The following is an 18,418-nucleotide window of genomic DNA, read 5'->3' on the forward strand; positions in this document are numbered from 1 at the left end:
ACGCCCCCCCCCTCCCGGGGGAGAAAAAGAGAACAACCCCAAAAAAAAAAAAAAAAAAAAAAAAAAAAAAGAAAAATTGGCAGGTGCAGAGGGTGAAAGAGGGAGTGTCATTCTGACCCATCTTGATTTTCCCCTTCCTTCCACTGAGTGGACACACAGGATTTCCCACCAGCTCTGTCTATAGTTGCTGCTTTGTGCTGGTGAAAAACGCCGCACATGAAATGTTCACAGCAGCGCTATTCACAGTGGCCAAAGGAAACAGCCAAATGTCACCAGCTGATGGCGGGATAAACAAACTGTGGGGTAACCATACAATGGAATATTATTCAGCCATGGAAAGGAATGAACACATGCTACGCTTGCTACAACATGGATGGACCTTGAGGACGTTATGTTAAGTGAAATGAGGCAGTCACAAGAGACTGCATATTGTGTGACCCCATCTACATGAACTATCCAGAACAGGCTAATCCATATAGTGACAGAAAGCAGCTTGGTGTTTTCCAGGGGCTGGAGGGAGGGAGGAATGGGGAGTGACTGCTTAACAGGTAGAGAGTTTTCTTTTGGGGTGACGAAACATTTTGGAACTAGATAGAGGTGGAATTTGCACAACATTGCGAATGGACTAAATGCCATTGAGAGAGTTAGTTTTACATTATGTGGGTTTTAACTCACTAGAAACGAATGCCACAGACCCTCTCCCCAGTCTGGGCAGCTGAGCCTCCTCACTCCACACCCACCCTCCTCTGCATCCTGCAGATAGGCCCTTCACCCTGATGGTCTGCAGGACTGAGAGAGACATGCCTTCTCTATACCTGTCACTGTAGGAGTTCCTGCGGGGACAGATATGTTTCCTGAGCACTCAGGATGAGTCAGTCTCAGCACTTCCCAGCTGTGTGACGTGGGCCGGACGATACTTACCCTGGCAGCCTTCAGTTTCCTCATCTACGTATGTTTACAGGGTTAGTGATGATGAAGTAAGATAATGCAGAGAGAGCTCTTTGGTAGTAGGCATATGAAAATTGCAATCATTTTTATATTCTAAGCCCCGGGGATTACTAGGACAAAAAAGAAAAAAAAAAAAAAAACATGTTTTCTTATTTGATGCCACAGCTATAAGCCTCCTGTCTACCAGGGGGAGCCGTCTGCAGGAACCAATCATTAGTTCTCCCACTGGGGTCTGTTTTCTGAACTCTTTCTTCTGCTCCTCCACCCAGCCATCCCCCAGTGGGGTTTTTGGAGAGATTTGGGAGCCAGCTCCACTTGATCCTGGCCCACAGCACTGTTAGGTACCCTGCTTGATGGCTTGATGCTGTTTTAAACTCTAAACCAGGAGTCAGCAACCTTTTTTCTATAGAAGGCAAGAAAGTAAATATTTTACACTTTGCAAACCATACTTTACTTACAAAAACAGGTTGCAGGCCAGATCCATCCTGCTGTCTGTTTTTGTACAGCCTTTAAGAATGTTTTTTTACATTTTTATTTATTTACTTTTATTGAAAAAATTTTTTAATTCAATAGAGGTAGGGTCTTACTATGTTGCCCAGGCTAGTCTTGAACTCCTGGCCTCAGGCTTTTATATTTTTTAATGGTTGGTTTGACAAAAAAAAAAAAAAAGAAGAAGAAGAAGAAGAAGAAGAATGTGGAACATGTGAAAATAAAATGAAATTTAAATTTCAGTGTCCAAAAAGAATGTTTTATTGGAATACAGCCAAGTTCATTCATTATGTATTATCTGTGGCTGCTTTTGAGCTGCAATGGAGAGTTGAGTAATTGTGGCAGAGAGGATTTCACCCACAATGCCTAAAATATTTATCATCTTGCTTTTTTTTTTTTGACAGAGTCTCTCACTCTGTCATCCAGGCTGGTGTGCAGTGGCATGATCTCAGCTCACTGCAACCTCTGCCTCCTGGGTTCAGATGATTCTACTGCCTCAGTCTCCCAAGTATCTTGGATTACAGGCACGTGCCATCACACCCTGCTAATTTTTAATTTTTTTGGTAGAGACAGGGTTTCACCATGTTGGCCAGGCGGGTCTCGAACTCCTGACCTCAAGTGATCCACCTGCCTTGGCCTCCCAAAGTGCTGGGATTACAGGTGTACTGTGCCTGGCCTATCATCATGCCTTTTAAGAAAAAATTTGCTAACCCTTGGTCTAAACAAGTCAGTGGTTAACATCACTCATGAGCTTCATGTTTGCTGAGTATCTGTATAGCTATTTTATGTGTATATCTAGGAATCTTTTGTTTGCTCATCTGTAAAATGGGGGTAAGAGTACCATCTCATGACATTGTGAGGACTGAATGACTCAGAACGTGAAAAGCAGCTAGAATAGTGCCTGGCATTATAAGCGCTCAAAAAATGTAAATTCTAATTATGCATAGACTTATTAATGTATAGACACAATTTCAAATAAATACAGAAAACAAAGATTCTTCCCTCCTCATTTATTTTGGAATGTGCTGGAAACAGCTTGAAACATCCATTTAATAGCTTCCTGGCCTCACGAGTGTTGGATGACATGACAAATTCTCCTTCATAGAAGGTACGGGTGAACCAGAACCGGAGGGGCATTTGGGATCCTTCCTTCTTCAGAAAGTGCGACCACATTAAGATGCATGTGGTTTTCAGTAGAACTGGCCCATGTTTCTCGGGAGTGAGGTGTCCAAACCACTGTTCATCCATATTTCCTGAATGATTTGCTCCCTGCGTTCAATCCTTTCTGCGAGCTCTGCAGCTTCTATGGAACTGTAGACAGGATATGAAGTCCTACAGAACCCCGACAGTTCCCCTGGGAAATCAGACTCAGAGGAGTCCTCCTCCTCTTCTTCATCCTCGCTGTCCTCCTCGGCCTTGTCACTTCCTGGCACCAGCTGCTCCCTCCCCAGCTGCAACTTGCGGAAGTCCTTGGCACAGGACTCTCTGATGACCAGGGCACACAATGTGAGGGCCAGGCCGATGCCGACACTGGACACGAACAGCAGGGCAGCTCTCTCCGGGTGGGCTGCAGGAAGAAGAGAACATGTCAGGAGCTGGGAGGAGCTGGCAGACTCCACCAATGCCAAGTCCCACAGAAACAGATGTCTGCCCCAGCAGGGGGCTAATGAAGAATGCCAGTCCAGCGTCTTTGAGACTGTCTACACCAAAATCATCATATATCCCCACTGACATTTTTTTAAAAAAAGCTTTTGAGTCTATGGAGTCAATATATGTATGTGTAGGAGAAAGACAACAGCAGGGGGGCTCAGAAGCCAGACTCCTCTGAGTTCAAACTCAGGTCTGCCACTCACTAGCTGTGTGATTTTGGGCAAGTTTCATAACCTTTCTGTGCCTTAGTTTCCTCATCTGTAAAGTGGGGCCTATAGTATCTTCTATCACAGAGTCGTTACAGTGAAATGAGTTAATTCCTATAAAGCTCTTAGAATATTTACTGACACATAGTAAATGCTCAATAAAGTGTTGCTATTATTAGTAGTAGTAGAAGTAGCTCATGAAGAATTAATTTATGATGTATGTGAACCTAAGTAATAATATAGTAGATGTTAGCAAAACTTAATTCTATTCTTTTTCAGATTAAAAAGTAAATATAAATATACAGTCATCCGTTGGTATCTGTGGGGGACTGGTCCCAGGACCCCACCCCCACACTCCCAGGCTACCAAAATTCACAGACGCTTGAGTCACTTATATGAAATGGCACAGAATTTGCATAAAACCTAAGCACATACTCCCCTATTCTTTAAATCACTTCTAGATTACTTGTAATAGCTAATGCAATGGAAATGCTAGGTAAGTAGTTGTTATCATGTGTTGTTTTGGGAATAATGACAGGAAAAAAGTCTGTACATTTTTGGTATAGATGCAACTATTTTAAAAAGATATTTTCAATCTGAGGTTGGTTGAACCCACAGATGTGGAACCCATGGATACAGAAGGCCAACTGTGATATAAAATACAAAAACATGCTGGGTGTCGTGGCTCACATCAGTAATCCCAACACTTTGGGAGGCCAAGGTGGGTGGATCACTTGAGCTCAAGTGTTCAAGACCAGCTTGGGCAACATGGTGAAACCCCATGTCTATTTAAAAAAATACCAAAATATAGCTGGGCATGGTGATGTGTGCTTGTAGTCCCAGCTGCTAGGGAAGCTGAGGTGGGAGGATCGCTTGAGCCTGGGAGGTCAAGATTGCATCACTGTACTCCAGCCCAGGTAATAGTGTGAGACCCTGCCTCAAAAAAAAAAAAAAAAAAAAAAAAGAGAAAAAAAAAATCAAAATAAAACAAATAATATAAATATGTATATCATTTATAAATAATAATATAGTAAGTATCATAATACTATATTATTGTAAGGAATATACAGATAGAAGCCTGTATATTGTAAGTAATATGCAGATCGAAGCCTCATCTCTCCTGACTTCATTTTCATCCTCCTCCCCTTTGAATTCCCCTCCTTTCCTCCCCGTCCTGCAGCCCTCCTCTCCCCTGAAATCTTTGAGCCACTGTCCTCTCCAAACCCTCTCCTTCTGTGGTGCTGTTAGGGCTTTCAAGGTGGGCCACAACTCAACTTCTCTGTCTTGGAAAACATAAACTTTGAGCCCCACTGGCAGTGATGCTGCTGACCTCAAGGAGTGCTGAGTGTAAGGAAACGGAATCCCATCCATTTATAGTCTTTTTCAGCCACCCATGGTCAGGCCAGGGACAGATCTGGACAGAAACAATTCCATCCAGCTCAAGCCTCTGAGGTACAATGGTCATCCATGGCCCTCTCCCCTCCTCTCCCAGTGGTGGTGTCGTGGGAGGGGCCGGGTACCCAGGGCAGACAGAGTAGGATGCAAGAACTGGCTCTGCCACAGCAGAGCAATCAATTCCAGCAGTTGATTCCACCAGTGACTTGAGCAGCAAGTGAAGGAAGTCCAATGGGGACATTTCAGGTTCCAAGAAGGGAGCAGGTTGCCACAGCAGGTAACTATGGACTTGCTACTGTACCTCTTTTTTTCATATTTTAAGGATGCTGTGTGGACTGAATTAAATTACCCATAATCCTTAGAACATGAGACATTCTCTTCATTGGTCAATACATAGCCCTACTTTATGTCTATGTAATGAATTACTTTTTAATACTGTAATTAGCACCAGTGCTATGAATGAACACCTGTATAGCAATGAGGCCTTGACCACACCTGTGTCTAACCTGTGCTTCCCCATCCCCCGGCCTCCCCCTCAAGGTAACTACCACCTGAATTCCATGCTCCTTACTCCCCTGTTTCCTTTTTTATGTAGTTTTATTTTCTATCTGTATGTATTCCTAAAATTTTATTTAAAGGGTATAATATTATAGGTAGTGTTGGAAACTTGGTGTTTTTTTAACTTAATATCATATCGCTGTATAATATTTCATTGTCTTGACTATAATGTAGTTTATTCATCCACTCTCCTGCTGGTGGGTTAGGAAGTGTTTATTCACCTGCTCTCTTGCTGTTGCCAGGTTTCTGCTTTTGTGGATGATCATGAGCATTCTTGTAAATGTCCCTGGTCAACACCTGTAAGCGTTTCTCTTGGGTACTACCCTAGGAGGTAATTGATGGGCTTAGGGCATGTGAGTTTCAATTTTCAGAACTATTGCCAACATGGTGTTCAAAGTGGCTGCAGTGTGTAAGAAAGCCTGTCAGTCCTCATCTTCTCCAGCACTTGGCTCACATAGACTTTTACATTTTTTTCCAATCACATGGGTATAGAATTGTAACTTATGATGGTCCCCAGATCTGTACCTATCTTCACATGCTTATTTATTTCTTCTTCTCCAAATGCCACATACCCATTTTTTCTGAGTTGCCTGTGCTTTTCCTCTTACATATAAAAGATGTGTATATTTTCTTTCTTTCCTTCCTTCTTTTTTCTTTTCTTTTCTTTTCTTTTCTTCTTTTCTTTTCTTTCTTTCTTTCAGATGGAGTTTGGCTCTGTCACCCAGGCTGGAGTGTAAGTGGCATGATCTTGGATCACTGCAACCTCCAGCCCCCGCCCCAGGTTCAAGTGATTCTCCTGCCTCAGCTTCCCAAGTGGCTGGGATTGCAGGTGTGTGCCACCACACCAGCTAATTTTTGTATTTTTAGTAGAGACAGGGTTTGCTATGTTGGCCAGGCTGGTCTTGAACTCCTGACCTCAGGTGATCTGCTCAGCTTCCCAAAGTGCTGGGATTATAGGCATGAGCCACCGTGCCCAGCCCAAGGATGTGTACATTTTCTATAGACTCTTGATGATAATCCTTTGACAGCAAATACATTGTGAATATATATATATATATATATATATATATATATATATATATATATATAGAGAGAGAGAGAGAGAGAGAGAGAGAGAGAGAGAGTCTCCCTTTGTCACCCAGGCTGGAGTGCAGTGGCACAATCATAGCCTGCTGCAGCCTTGAATTCCTGGACTCAAACAATCCTCTCACCTCAGCCTCCTTAGAAGCTTAGGCGAGGGAAGAGGCCATCTGTAAGTACAGATGTACTACCATGCCAAGCTAACTTTTTATTATATTTTTTTGTAAAGGTGAGATCTGACTTTGTTGCCCAGGCTGGTCTTAAACTCCTGGCTGAAAGTGATCCTCCTGCCTTGGCCTCCCCAAGTGCTGGGATTACAGGTGTGAGCCATGGCATCTGGTGTGACTATCTCCTGGTAAGTGCCTTGTACTTTCACTTTCATTAAGATGTCTTTCGACCTTGTGACATTATCTGAAAAACAGGGATGAAACACTGTTCTGCTCCATCTTCCCTGCAGGCACTTGGTCCCCATCCTCCTCTCTTGCCCTCCTTTTCTAGTGAATGGCCAGATAGGAACTATTGCAGGTTTTATGGGCCATATGGTCTCTGTTGCAAATATAACAACTCTGCTGTTGTAGTGCAGAAACAACCACCGACCATATATAAACCATCTTTCCTGCATGGACTCTGTAATCTTTAAGAAACACACGGTGGGTCACATCACTGCCTGACTTAAAACTTATAGATGGCCTCTTCCCTCTCCTAAGCTATTAGGTTGGTGCAAAAGTAATTGCTGTTTCCACCATTAAAAGTAATGGCGGAAATTGGCTGGGCGTGGTGGCTCATGCCTGTAATTCCAGCACTTTGGGAGGCCAAGGTGGGCGGATCACTTGAGGTCAGGAGTTTGAGACCAGCCTGGCCAACATGGTGAAACTCCATCTCTGCTAAAAATACAAAAATTAAAATTAGCCGGGGGAGGTGGTGGTGTGAGCCTGTAGTCCTGCCTACTTGGGAGGCTGAGGCAGGAGAATGGCTTGAACCTGGGAGGTGGAGGTTGCAGTAGGCCAAGATCACACCACTGCACTCCAGCCTGGGTGACCGAGAGAGACTCTGTTAAAAAGAAAAAAAAAAAAAAAAGGAATGGCAGACATCACAATTACTTTTGCACCAACCTAATAAAAGTCAAGTCCTGACCACAGCCTAGGAAGCCGGCTATGACCTGGCCCTTGTCACTCTCCCCAAGTTCAACTCCCGAGACCTTCCGTTTCCTCTCTGCTCCCCACTCCGGCCTCCCATTCCTCACTCGTGTCACATCAGATGCCTGTGCACCCTGGTGTTTCTGCATGTGCTCTTCTGTTAGCCTGGAAAGTTCTTTCTTCCCTCTTCATCCAGCACTACAAGATACCTCCCCCTGCCTTATCCTAGCCAGGTGCCCTGTCTTTTAGTCTGAGTATCTTGAATGTCTTCTTCACAGCCCAACTTACAATCATCACTCACTCAATGAGTGGGCGCCATCCTTTCTCCCCACCTAGAATGCAAGCTCCCTGAGGGCAGGGGCTGGAACCGTCTCATTCTTTGCCAAATCGCCAGTGCCATCTCTGGCACAGAGTGGGCATTATGAAAATATTTGCTGAGTGCATAAAAGGAGGGAATCCTGGATTTAAGCATTTGGCTTGGCGCTCTGGGGATGGGGGTCCATAAAATCACTTCCCTTTTTCCCCGTCTCCTCTTCTCCCGGGAGGTAGGCGTCTGGGTTCTCCTGCCAGGATAACTTCTCTCTCATAAGACTCCAGCTGCCTCTTGGCCCAGGCATGCCTCCTGCTAAGTGAGCACTCTTTAGGGCACGTCCACATCTACTCTGCTGAGATCCAGCCACCAGAGGTGGACAACATGGGCAATGCTTGGCAAGTCCATGGGAACGAGGCTTCCTAGTCATCTGAATCAACTATTTTGAAGTCACAAACTCTCCAGACATTGGTCAGCTGGAATCTTACTGATGAGCTGGTCCAACCCGTCTTGTTGTAGCCAAGTCACTTGTGCAAACTTGGCTGGGACCCCAGGTTCAGGCCAGGGCTCTCTCTATGGCCCCAGGCTTTACACTAAGGGCATGTCAACTGTTCTCTAGAATCGCTTGGACTACTTTATACTTTTGTGGCTCCTTTCGCTATTCTGTATTCTGGAAAAACAAAGTTCTCCTTGTGATTGAACAGAATCTTCACACTGTGTTATCGCTGGCATTGTTCTAAATTTAGCCTTGGTTCATCCCTGGCAGGAGGGAATGACTTTAATTTGATCAGCTGCTGTACACCCTTGGGAGCCTCCGAAGGAGGACCTATGGCCTTTAAGGCTCCTTTCCACCCTTAGATCCTGACTTGGGGCCAACACACGCTCCAGCTTGTTCATGTCCAGATAAGACACCCAGAGGCCATGGCTAGGGTTCCGCCTGTCGGGGCCCTATTGCCATTGAGAGGATCAAGGCAGCAGTCAGGGCCTCAGGGCTGTCCAGAAGAAAGCACAAAGTGTACCAGGTGCTGGTCTGACAGCACTTAGGGGTGTGACAGAAACAGAAACCTTCTGTCATAAAATCAGTTGTTGGAGACCGTGGGAACACATCCGAATCCACATCTCTGTGACAACGTGGTGCTGATTTCCAGTGGTCCTCCCTGGTGGGGGAATCACGTAGCTCTGACTTTGGAGTGTGTTGTTGTGTTTCTCTTTCAGTATGAGCTTGTCTGAGGCCCTAGAGTTCCTCCTTATGAAACAATGATGCCTCCCAACACAGGACATCCTGGGCTGCAAGCCTGTCCCTTCTGCCCAGTTTCTGCAGTCCTGTGCCCCAAAAGCCCACAGCAGGGCCTGCCAGAGGCTGACAACACATCTGTCACTGTCCCAAGGGGGTAGGGACAGCGATGGAAATATTAGGCCACAAAAGGCATGCCTGCAGGCACATAGGATGTAAACACCCAAAGCCAGATGTCAATGAAACAGTAATTGGGTGGAATGGGAGAGGCCATATTCTCATGCAAGACTGTCTAAATAAATAAGTCCCCTTGGGCACAATCTGCCAGGGGACAATGGCTCACGCTGAGCCAGTTAGTAAACTGCCTCGCTAAGAACTTCCAATGCACACTTACACACACAGATACACACAAATATGCATGCACACACCTGCATGCACACACACACCCACACACATGCAGGCACACATACAGATACATGTGCCCACACACATACAGATACACACACATACAGATGCAGCAAACACACATGCATGCACACACACGCATGCACACACACATGCACATGCAGACACACATGCATACACAGATACACATGCACACACACAGATACACATGCACGCACATGCAAACACATGTGCACATGCAGATACACATATGCACACATGCACACACACAAACACACGTGCACATGCACACACATGCGCACACACAGACACATATACAGATGCACACACACCCACACACAGACACATGCATACACACATGCACACAGATACAGACATATACATGCACACACACATGCACACACATGGACACACATGCACACCCATGCGTGCACACACACAGGCACCTACGCACACACATGCACATGCACACATGCACACATACACATCATTCCTCTTTCCATTTCTCTAATTTCCCATCTTTTTCTATGAGCTTCCTCAGACTCATGATCTTGATTCTAGAATGAATTCAGGGAGTAAGTCTGCATTATTGAAATGACAGTAAATTCAAACATTCCTACAAAGCTTTTTCAATGTTGAGAAAACCATCTTACAGATCATTCAAACGGCCCCAGGAGACACTGTTCACAAGGGACTCTTAGACATCCTCCTGTCCCTTCCACCAACCTCTGTGCTTCAATATCAGGGGACAAACCTCTTGATTTTGGTTTCTCATCTCCTTGTCCCCATGAACACTGGACTACACTACTGTGTCAAAGCCACTTGCAGCCTGACCTGGGAAATGTACTTTTGGATTCACTCCATTTGCCACCTATTTGGGTGGTTTGGGCTGGAAACTGCCCTGCTTACACTCTTGGCTCCCCACTGCTCCTGCTTTGGGGGTGCCTAGAGACCTCAGCTCAGCCCGCGGGTCACATCCCCCCAGTGGGGCCAGGGATGTGACTGAGAGTTGTCTGGGCACCTCTCTCCAGCAGCAGTGAGGATGGAGCTCTGCGCCATGTGACACTGGCTGGTGGCCACTGCCTGTTTAGGTCGAAATGGCCCAGCCTGATGTCCACACACACTTCTGTGGCACACTGGCCTTCAGACCCCCGAGCATGTGCTGCATGTTTCCCACCTCTAGAGTGGCCACCCAGTGACACAGACACACCAAGAAAACCCACAGGCAAGTCCAGATGTGCCCGTTCCACTAGGACCTTGTGAGCCTCCATGATTTGAGTCACGAGCTTCTTGTGGTGATTTCATTTAGCTAACATCCAACACAGTGCATTTAGAGACTCTTTCTCTTGGACATTATATGGAGGCGTGGTCATGGCTTGCTGAGATCCATGTCCCAAAACATCCCTCAGTAAAACCAAATAACAGCTCATCAAGTACTTACATTTTTAAAAATTTGACATCTTATAAATAGCATATATTGGATGACAATAAGGCACAGGAAAAGGCTCATAAGCCCAGATCAGCAGTCGTCATTCAACTGTTCTGACTGTGCACCTGTTCTGTACCAGCACCACATCCTAGATGCAGGGACACGATACGAAGTAAGATGACAAAGCACCTGCCCCTGCAGAGCTGAGCCTCTAGCAGGAGAGATAGTCACTAAAAAATAACTCTATCCTGTGGTTTCTGGGAATGACAATCACATAAAAGGATAGAAAGGGATGGAGGCAAGCTAATTTAGACTACTCAGGATCAGAGTGGGAAGGTGGCTGCATCCCTCAAAATTCAGAGTAGCTGCAGTGCAAGTCTTGTGTTAGCTGAGCCAGAATCCTGGCCCTGCCGCTGTCCATAGTGTCCTCAGGCAAATGGCTCAACTCCTCTGACCACTGGCTTCAAGTGCAGAATGGGGACCAGAGCCCCATCTTTTAGTGTTGTTGCTATGGACTGAATTGTGTTCCCCCCAATTCACTCATTAGGAGTTAATTAAGGTTAAAGGAGGTCATAAGGGTGGAGTCCTAATCTGATAGGATTGGTGGTTTTATAAAAAGAAGAGATGTCTCTGTCTCCGTCTCTCCTCCTCTCTGCCATGTGAGGACATAGCAAGAAGGCTGCTGTCCACAAGCCAGGAAGAGAGCCCTCACCAGAAAGTGATTGGTGGATATTTTGATCATGAACTGGCCTCCAAAATGGTGAGAAAATCAATGTCTGTTATTTAGGCCATCCGGTCTCAGGTACTTTGTTATGGCAGCTGGGCTGGCTAAGGCAGTTGCTGAGAGGAACCGACAAGGTAGTTGGGGTAAAGCACACAGCACGGCCACAGCTCACTGAGCACAACGTCAGTCTTGTTCCCCTTCAATCATTATTCTCTGACTGGAGGATTTTCATGATGGCTTTTCTCCAAGAAGCTCCCCAGGGACTTTGTAAATATGGGGATATTTCTGACAATAAAAATCCTTACAGTTCTTAACATTGACAATGATCAGGAACAGCAAGACATGAAAATGAGAAGGTGGCTAGCAAAAAGAGGACCTGCAGAAGAAACCAACAACCACTCAACACACGCACAGGAGGAATCCTGATGCAGGAGGACAGTAGAACAGCAGGGGACCCCAAGACTGAACTCTGCATCTCAAGTATTGAGATCATTCCCTGATATGGTTTGGCTATGTCCCCACCCAAATCTCATCTTGAATTGCAGCTCCCATAATCCCCACGTGTCATGGGAGGGACATGGTGGGAGGTAATTGAATCCTGGGGGTGGCTCTTTCCCCTGCTGTTCTCGTGATAGTGAATAAGTCTCATGAGATCTGATGGTTTTATAAAGGGGAGTTCCCCTGCACAAGCTCTCTTGCCTGCCGCCATGTAAGACGTGACTTTGCTCCTCATTCGCCTTCCACCAAGATTGTGGGGCCTCCCTAGCCATGTGGAACTGTAAGTCCATTACACCTTTTTCCTTTATAAATTACCCAACCTCAGGTATGTCTGTATCAGTAGCATGAGAACAGACAAATACATTCCCTAAGCCTCTATTTTCCTCTGAGACGGGCTTACCCCAAATAGCCCCATCTTTGCAGGCCTTGAATAGTAATACTGGTATGTGTTACATTAACATGTATTTTACTGAAGGTCTCTGGTTTTTGTCTCTCTGAACGTAGGCAGGCATTGCTGAAACTTGCAGATGACATTCCAAAATGCGTTCTATCTTAAGATAAGCAGAGAAGGTGGTGAGGAAAAATTGTACACACCTTCCCCTCAATGAAGACGCCCCCACAGCGTGGTCAGCCTTGGTATAAGCCTTTTGGCTCTGTGAATTCATGAGGGCTGAGTCTGACTGATCCTCATGGAGAAGATTAACATGGGAATCCTTGGCAACCATTAGGAGTAACACTCATGACCCAGAAAGTGGCTCTGTCTTCATGGGGCATGATCTGTCTTGTTTACTAAGTGACCTTCTGGCTCATTTTTCTTCCAGCCAGGGTTGGAATTCAATAACCCTAGTTCCTTCCCAAATTTTAGAGCTGGGAAATGCATTCCTTGGGTTTCTACTTTTCAAAGGCAAAAAACATCTGTGGAGCTCAACTCCTAAATAGTATGACTTTGTCTGTTTCTGTGGTTCTCTTGCTGGCTGCCTGGTTGCGACTGTGCCTGAACTCAGGCCTCTCTGTTTCTGAATCTTAGAAGCAGTGGTTGGCATGTCAAACTTGAAGTCATCGTCCTTTAGTTATCTGAGTGTTATAATTGAACAGCACATTTATTAACAAGACTTTAGTAAATCCATCAGCATTCTAGGAAGCTTTGATTCATTGACCTACCTCTAATGTAAGCAAAGGCTGCCAGAGAGTTGCTAACAAGAATTCCATCTTTCCTCAGAATCTTCGATTCGCTTGGGTCAAAGTTTATACCTGTTTTGTGAAAAATGCAAAACCAATTAATCACAGCTGTTCATAGTTCACCTATTCTAAGAGACCCCTGCTGCTCCTACCCCAGGGACTGCCGAAATAATTAAAAGTCATGGAAATCAAATAAATAGCCCTCTGGCTAAATTATGGAAGGTTAACCCAGGAAGAGCATGTATTAAATAGTAAGCAGTCCCTGAAAATATTAAAGTACAAAAAGGATTAGAAATTGTTTTAAGTGTTGGTTGCAACTTCAGGTGCTGGTTTTCCACTCCACTGTGGAAGGGAACAAATGGACGTTCCCATCCTAAAGACAGTGACATTCATCACACCCCTCAGAGGCTTAATAACATCTCGCTTTATTTTATTTATTTATTTATTTATTTATTTATTTATTTATTTATTTATGAGATGGAGTTTCACTCTTTTTGCCCAGGCTGGAGTGCAATGGCACTATCTCATCTCACTGCAACCTCTACCTCCTGGGTTCAAGTGATTCTCCTGCCTCAGCCGCCTGAGTAGCTGGGATTACAGGCACATGCCACCACACCCAGCAAATTTTTGTATTTTTATTAGAGATGGGGCTTCACCATGTTGGCCAGGTTGCTCCCAAACTCCTGACCTCAGGTGATCTGCCCACCTCGGCCTCCCAAAGTGTTGGGATAACAGGCGTGAGCCACCACGCCTGGCCAATAATATCTCACTGTAAGCATGGAGTTGCTGTCCGCTGTGTGGCCAGAGATAAAACAAGCCTCCATTACCGAGGGAGGTTGTATTGGGCTACTCTTTTTTGGAAACAACAGCAAAATGTGGGGCAAATCTGCTTTTAGATCCTGGTTACACTGCTGGATGGAGCTTAGCAAGCCTGTGATGGGGTAGCCTGGTGGCTTGGGGGACTCCTAGCCGTGTCAGACAGGACAGATGCCTTTGAGAAGAGATGGCACAGCACTGGCTTTCAGGACCCCACTGCAGGAGGACCAGGCGGTTTATGGATCGGGTGGGAACCCTGTCAGAAAAATAAGTGGAGGCTGGGTGCGGTAGCTTACGCCTGTCATCCCAGCACCTTGGGAGGATGAGGTGGGTGGATCGCTGGAGCCCAAGAGTTCGAGACCAGCCAGGGCAACATGGCAAGCACTGTCTTTACAAAAATAATAATAATAGTTAATTAATGAGTTAATCTTTTTAAAAAAGAAAGAGAAGTGGAGCTGAGGAACACAGAGCCTGCCAGAAAGTCAAGGTGACCAGCTAGGAGGACACAGAAGAGCATTACCAATAGTTCTCTCTTAGCTTTTGGACTGGGGTGCTTTGGTGTGTTTTTCATATCAAGCATACTTTACTTTTATACTTAGGGTGGAAAGACCTAATACATATAATAAAGGTAACACAAGACAAAACTCTCACTAAAGCCTAACATCTTAGATGCTCTGCTGGGTCTCTGCAGTTTCTATTAGGGACCCCATAGGTTTGGATTCCATTCTAGATTTGATAAGAAAATCCAAATGCTCAACCCCCTCAACCCCCCACCCCTCCACCCCGTTTACAAAAGCCAAGTGAAAGCTAAGGAGGGGCCGGGTGCAGTGGCTCACACCTGTAATCCCAGCACTTTGGGAGGCCAAGGCGAGGGGAACACCTGAGGTCAGGAGTTTGAGACCAGCCTAACATGGTAAAACCCCGTCTCTACTAAAAACACAAAAATTAGCCAGGTATGGTGGTGGACACCTGTAATCCCAGCTACTTGGGAGGCTGAGGCAGGAGAATCGCTTGAACCCGGAGGCAGAGGTTGCAGTGAATGGAGATTGTGCCATTGCACTCCAGCCTGGGCAACAAGAGCAAAACTCCAAAGAAAAAGAAAGAAAGAAAGAAGGCAGGGAAGGGAAGGGAAAGGAAGGGAAGGGAAGGGAAGGGAGAAAGAAAGGGAGAGAGGGAAAGAGAGGGAGGGAGGGAGGAAGGAAGGGAGGAAGGAAGGGAGGAAGGAAACTAAGGAGGAAGGTGGTGTGTACAGAGGTACAGAGGCCCTCAGGTCCTAGCTGGCCCTGGGCAACAAGAGTGAAACTCCGAAGAAAAAGAAGGGAAGGAAGGAAGGAAGGGATGGAGGGAGGGAGGGAGGGAGGGAGGAAGGGAGGAAGGAAACTAAGGAGGAAGGTGGCGTGTACAGAGGTACAGAGACCCTCAAGTCCTAGCTGGTCCTGGGCAACAAGAGTGAAACTCTGAAGAAAAAGAAGGGAAGGAAGGAGGGAGGGAGGAAGGAAGGAGGGAGGGAGGAAGGAAGGAGGGAGGGAGGGAGGAAGGAGGGAGGGAGGGAGGAAGGAAGGAAGGTAGGGAGGGAGGGAGGGAAGGAGGGAAGGAAAGAAACTATGGAGGAAGGTAGCGTGTACAGAGGTACAGAGGTCCTCAGGTCCCACATGGCTCTGGCGCCTACGCAGGTTCCAATGGACTCAGCTTTGCAAAAAGCTCATTGTGTAACCCAGGAAGCCCAAATTTATTTCTGAGCAGATGTCTTTTCAAAGTGATTTTCCTTTTAGCAAGTGAGAGGAGAATGAAGGGGAGGTTTATCCTACTTCTGATTTTTAAAAAGTCAAAACGAAATAAAATGGTGTTCACTATTTGCGACTATTGGCCAAGGCACTATCATCGCCAGGACCAGTACCTGAAACACACCTCCTGACACCTTCCATTCTAACCAAGGTGTGCCCAGCTGTGGTCACCCAGGGGCTGTTTACCTTTACTTAAAGAGAAATGCTGGTAGTAAGCCATAAAAATTACCATATTCACCATCTTTCTGCTTCAAAGAAGGGTTTAGATTAGCAATGGCTGGATCAATCGCTGTGAGTATGTTCTTGGGAACTAAAAGCCGAAAAGAGATATTTTAAATACGTGCTGTATTTTTAAAATGTGGACTCTTAATATATTTTTACATGCAATGTAGATAAGATTTTAAAATCACTTGCCAAATCAGAGCAAGAGTCACTCACTCTTCCTGCTAGATACACAGACATACACACAGCCCAACGGTATCCACGTGATCATCAAACGCCCCAGAAAGGTGGTTTCAGGTCCATTTGGCAATATTAAAAAAATGGAGAATAAAAACAAGATATGATATATCCATCCAGCAGAATACACCTCCATAATAAAAAGGAATGAAGACCCGGCATGGTGGCAAGCACTTTGGGAGGTCGAGGTGGACAGATGACTTGAGGTCAGGAGTTCGAGACCAGCCTGGCCAACATGATGAAACCCCGTCTGTACTAAAAATACAAAATTAGCTGGGCGTGGTGGCACATGCCTGTAATCCCAGCTACTTGGGAGGCTGAGGCAGGGAGAATTGCTGGAACCCTGGAGGCAGAGGTTGCAGTGAGCAAAGATCACACCACTGCATTCCAGCCTGGGTGACAGAGTGAGACTTCATCTCCAAAAAAAAAAGTGAAGTACTGATACGATACATGCTACAACATGGATGAACCTCTGAAACATTACATTCAGTTAAACAAGCCAGCTGTGCACACACACACACAACCATCCATTGCATAATTCCATTTGTATGAAATATTCAGAAAAGGCAAATCTAGAGACAGAAAGTAGATGCGTGGTTACCTGGGACGGGGGGATGGGGGGTGGGAATGGGGCAGTGATGGCAAATGGGCACAAGGGAGCTTCGGGGGACTGTGAAAATGTTTTAAAACTGGAGGGTAGTGATGGTTGCACAACTCTAAATTTACTAAAAATCATTGAATTGTATTCACGTGTAATAGAATTTTAAGGAAGATAAACAACACCTCAATAGAGTGGTTAACTCTGGGCCGGGCACAGTGGCTCATGCCTGTAATCCTAGCACTTTGGGAGGCTGAGGCAGGTGGATCACTTGAGTCAGGAGTTCAAGACCAGCCTGGCCAACATGGTGAAACCCCGTCTCTACTAAAAACATACAAAAATTAGCCGGGAGGCGGAGGTTGCAGTGAGCTGAGATTGTGCCACTGCACTCCAGTCTGGGTGACAGAGCGAGACTCTGTCAAAAAAAAAAAAAAAAATTGGGTGGTGAACTCTGAAGATGAGCTTTCCTGGACTTAGTAAAGCAAAATGACTGTGGCCAACTCAAAATCCACCATCAAACTCTCCCAGCACCTACTCTTCTGAGCACCTACTCTCACCTACCCCAAGCTCTTTGCCTGTGTGTTTCCATCACAAATCTGGAAAGAATTCGAAGACTCTGTGCTAAAGTGATTTGCTAAATATTATCAGAAAGGACTACAGAAAGATGCAGAGAGGATGGCAGTGTGACCGACTCCTTTGAAGGTGGTTTAAAACTCTGCTGAACCGACCCTAAGAATAAGCCCTGGGATGTCAGAATCCCCATGCAAAGCAGTCGGCAGATGACAGCACCCGCTGAAACGGACGGCAGAGCAAGAATTCTGCAGGCCAAGCACACTGCCGCAGGCTGGGAGAAGGGAGCGGAAACCGAATATTCCTGCTGCAGAAAATTGCTTATTTTTGTTTGTTCCTCAACCCAGCTGAGATCTCAGAGAAGTAGCAACAGGAAATGGAAAGAAAGCCAAAACAAACTGCGAATGCAACTGTACTGCTTTTTTAAAAAGAACAAGTGAGACATCAGCAGCAAGAAAACCTCGTTTCCTTTCTCGGAGGGCTTAACTAAATTCTGCTGGGGATGTCCCAGGATCAACAACCACAGGACATTCCTAGATTGTGAGTTTTCCACGTACAGGAGGCCCTGGCGCCTTCGTGCCCATCAGCAGCAAGCGACACTTTCCAGGGAGGCCCGGTGGAGTTGCTGGAGGTGGCTCATGATTTCCATGGCCTCGAGGAATGTCCCTTGGCTGTCCTCAGGGCACACCACTGATCCTGGGACCATGGCAGCTCAGGAGAGCTGAGCTGAGCTGCAAAATGCTTTCTGCTTTAATTAACTCTCATTCATTTCTGGGCCCTGAGAAGGATGCAGCAATAGCCTAGGAAGTGTCACCTCTCCCTGCCAGGAGTGGCACTTTTTCTTGTGTCTGCTTCTTGGTTTGTTCTCAAACTATGGCTTCAGGAGGACCTTGGCTCTTGGCAAATGCCGGAGGCTTTACAGTTTGAGAAAGCATCAGAATTTTGTAGAG

The 18,418-nt window shown here is 45.8% G+C and overlaps 1 protein-coding gene across 4 annotated transcripts in view; it reads right to left on the bottom strand.

Moving 5' to 3' along the window:
- Positions 1–2,417: 2,417 nt before the first annotated feature.
- Positions 2,418–18,418, bottom strand: part of EVA1C (eva-1 homolog C) — a 107,572-nt gene continuing 91,571 nt past the window's right edge. For 2 of the 4 annotated variants that reach the window (XM_025380789.1, XM_025380790.1), the window contains 3 exons: positions 16,071–16,151; positions 13,224–13,313; positions 2,431–3,004 (listed from right to left, as the gene is read on the bottom strand). In XM_025380789.1, the coding sequence (XP_025236574.1) occupies positions 2,628–3,004; positions 13,224–13,313; positions 16,071–16,151 (548 nt within the window). In that variant the 3' untranslated portion in view covers positions 2,431–2,627. Of the gene's footprint in view, positions 3,005–13,223; positions 13,314–16,070; positions 16,152–18,418 lie in introns of all 4 variants that reach the window. The other 2 variants (XM_025380788.1, XM_025380787.1) reach the window with 2 other exon arrangements.

The sequence above is a fragment of the Theropithecus gelada genome, chromosome 3, assembly GCF_003255815.1.
Source record: "Theropithecus gelada isolate Dixy chromosome 3, Tgel_1.0, whole genome shotgun sequence".
Classification (NCBI taxonomy): domain Eukaryota; kingdom Metazoa; phylum Chordata; class Mammalia; order Primates; family Cercopithecidae; genus Theropithecus; species Theropithecus gelada.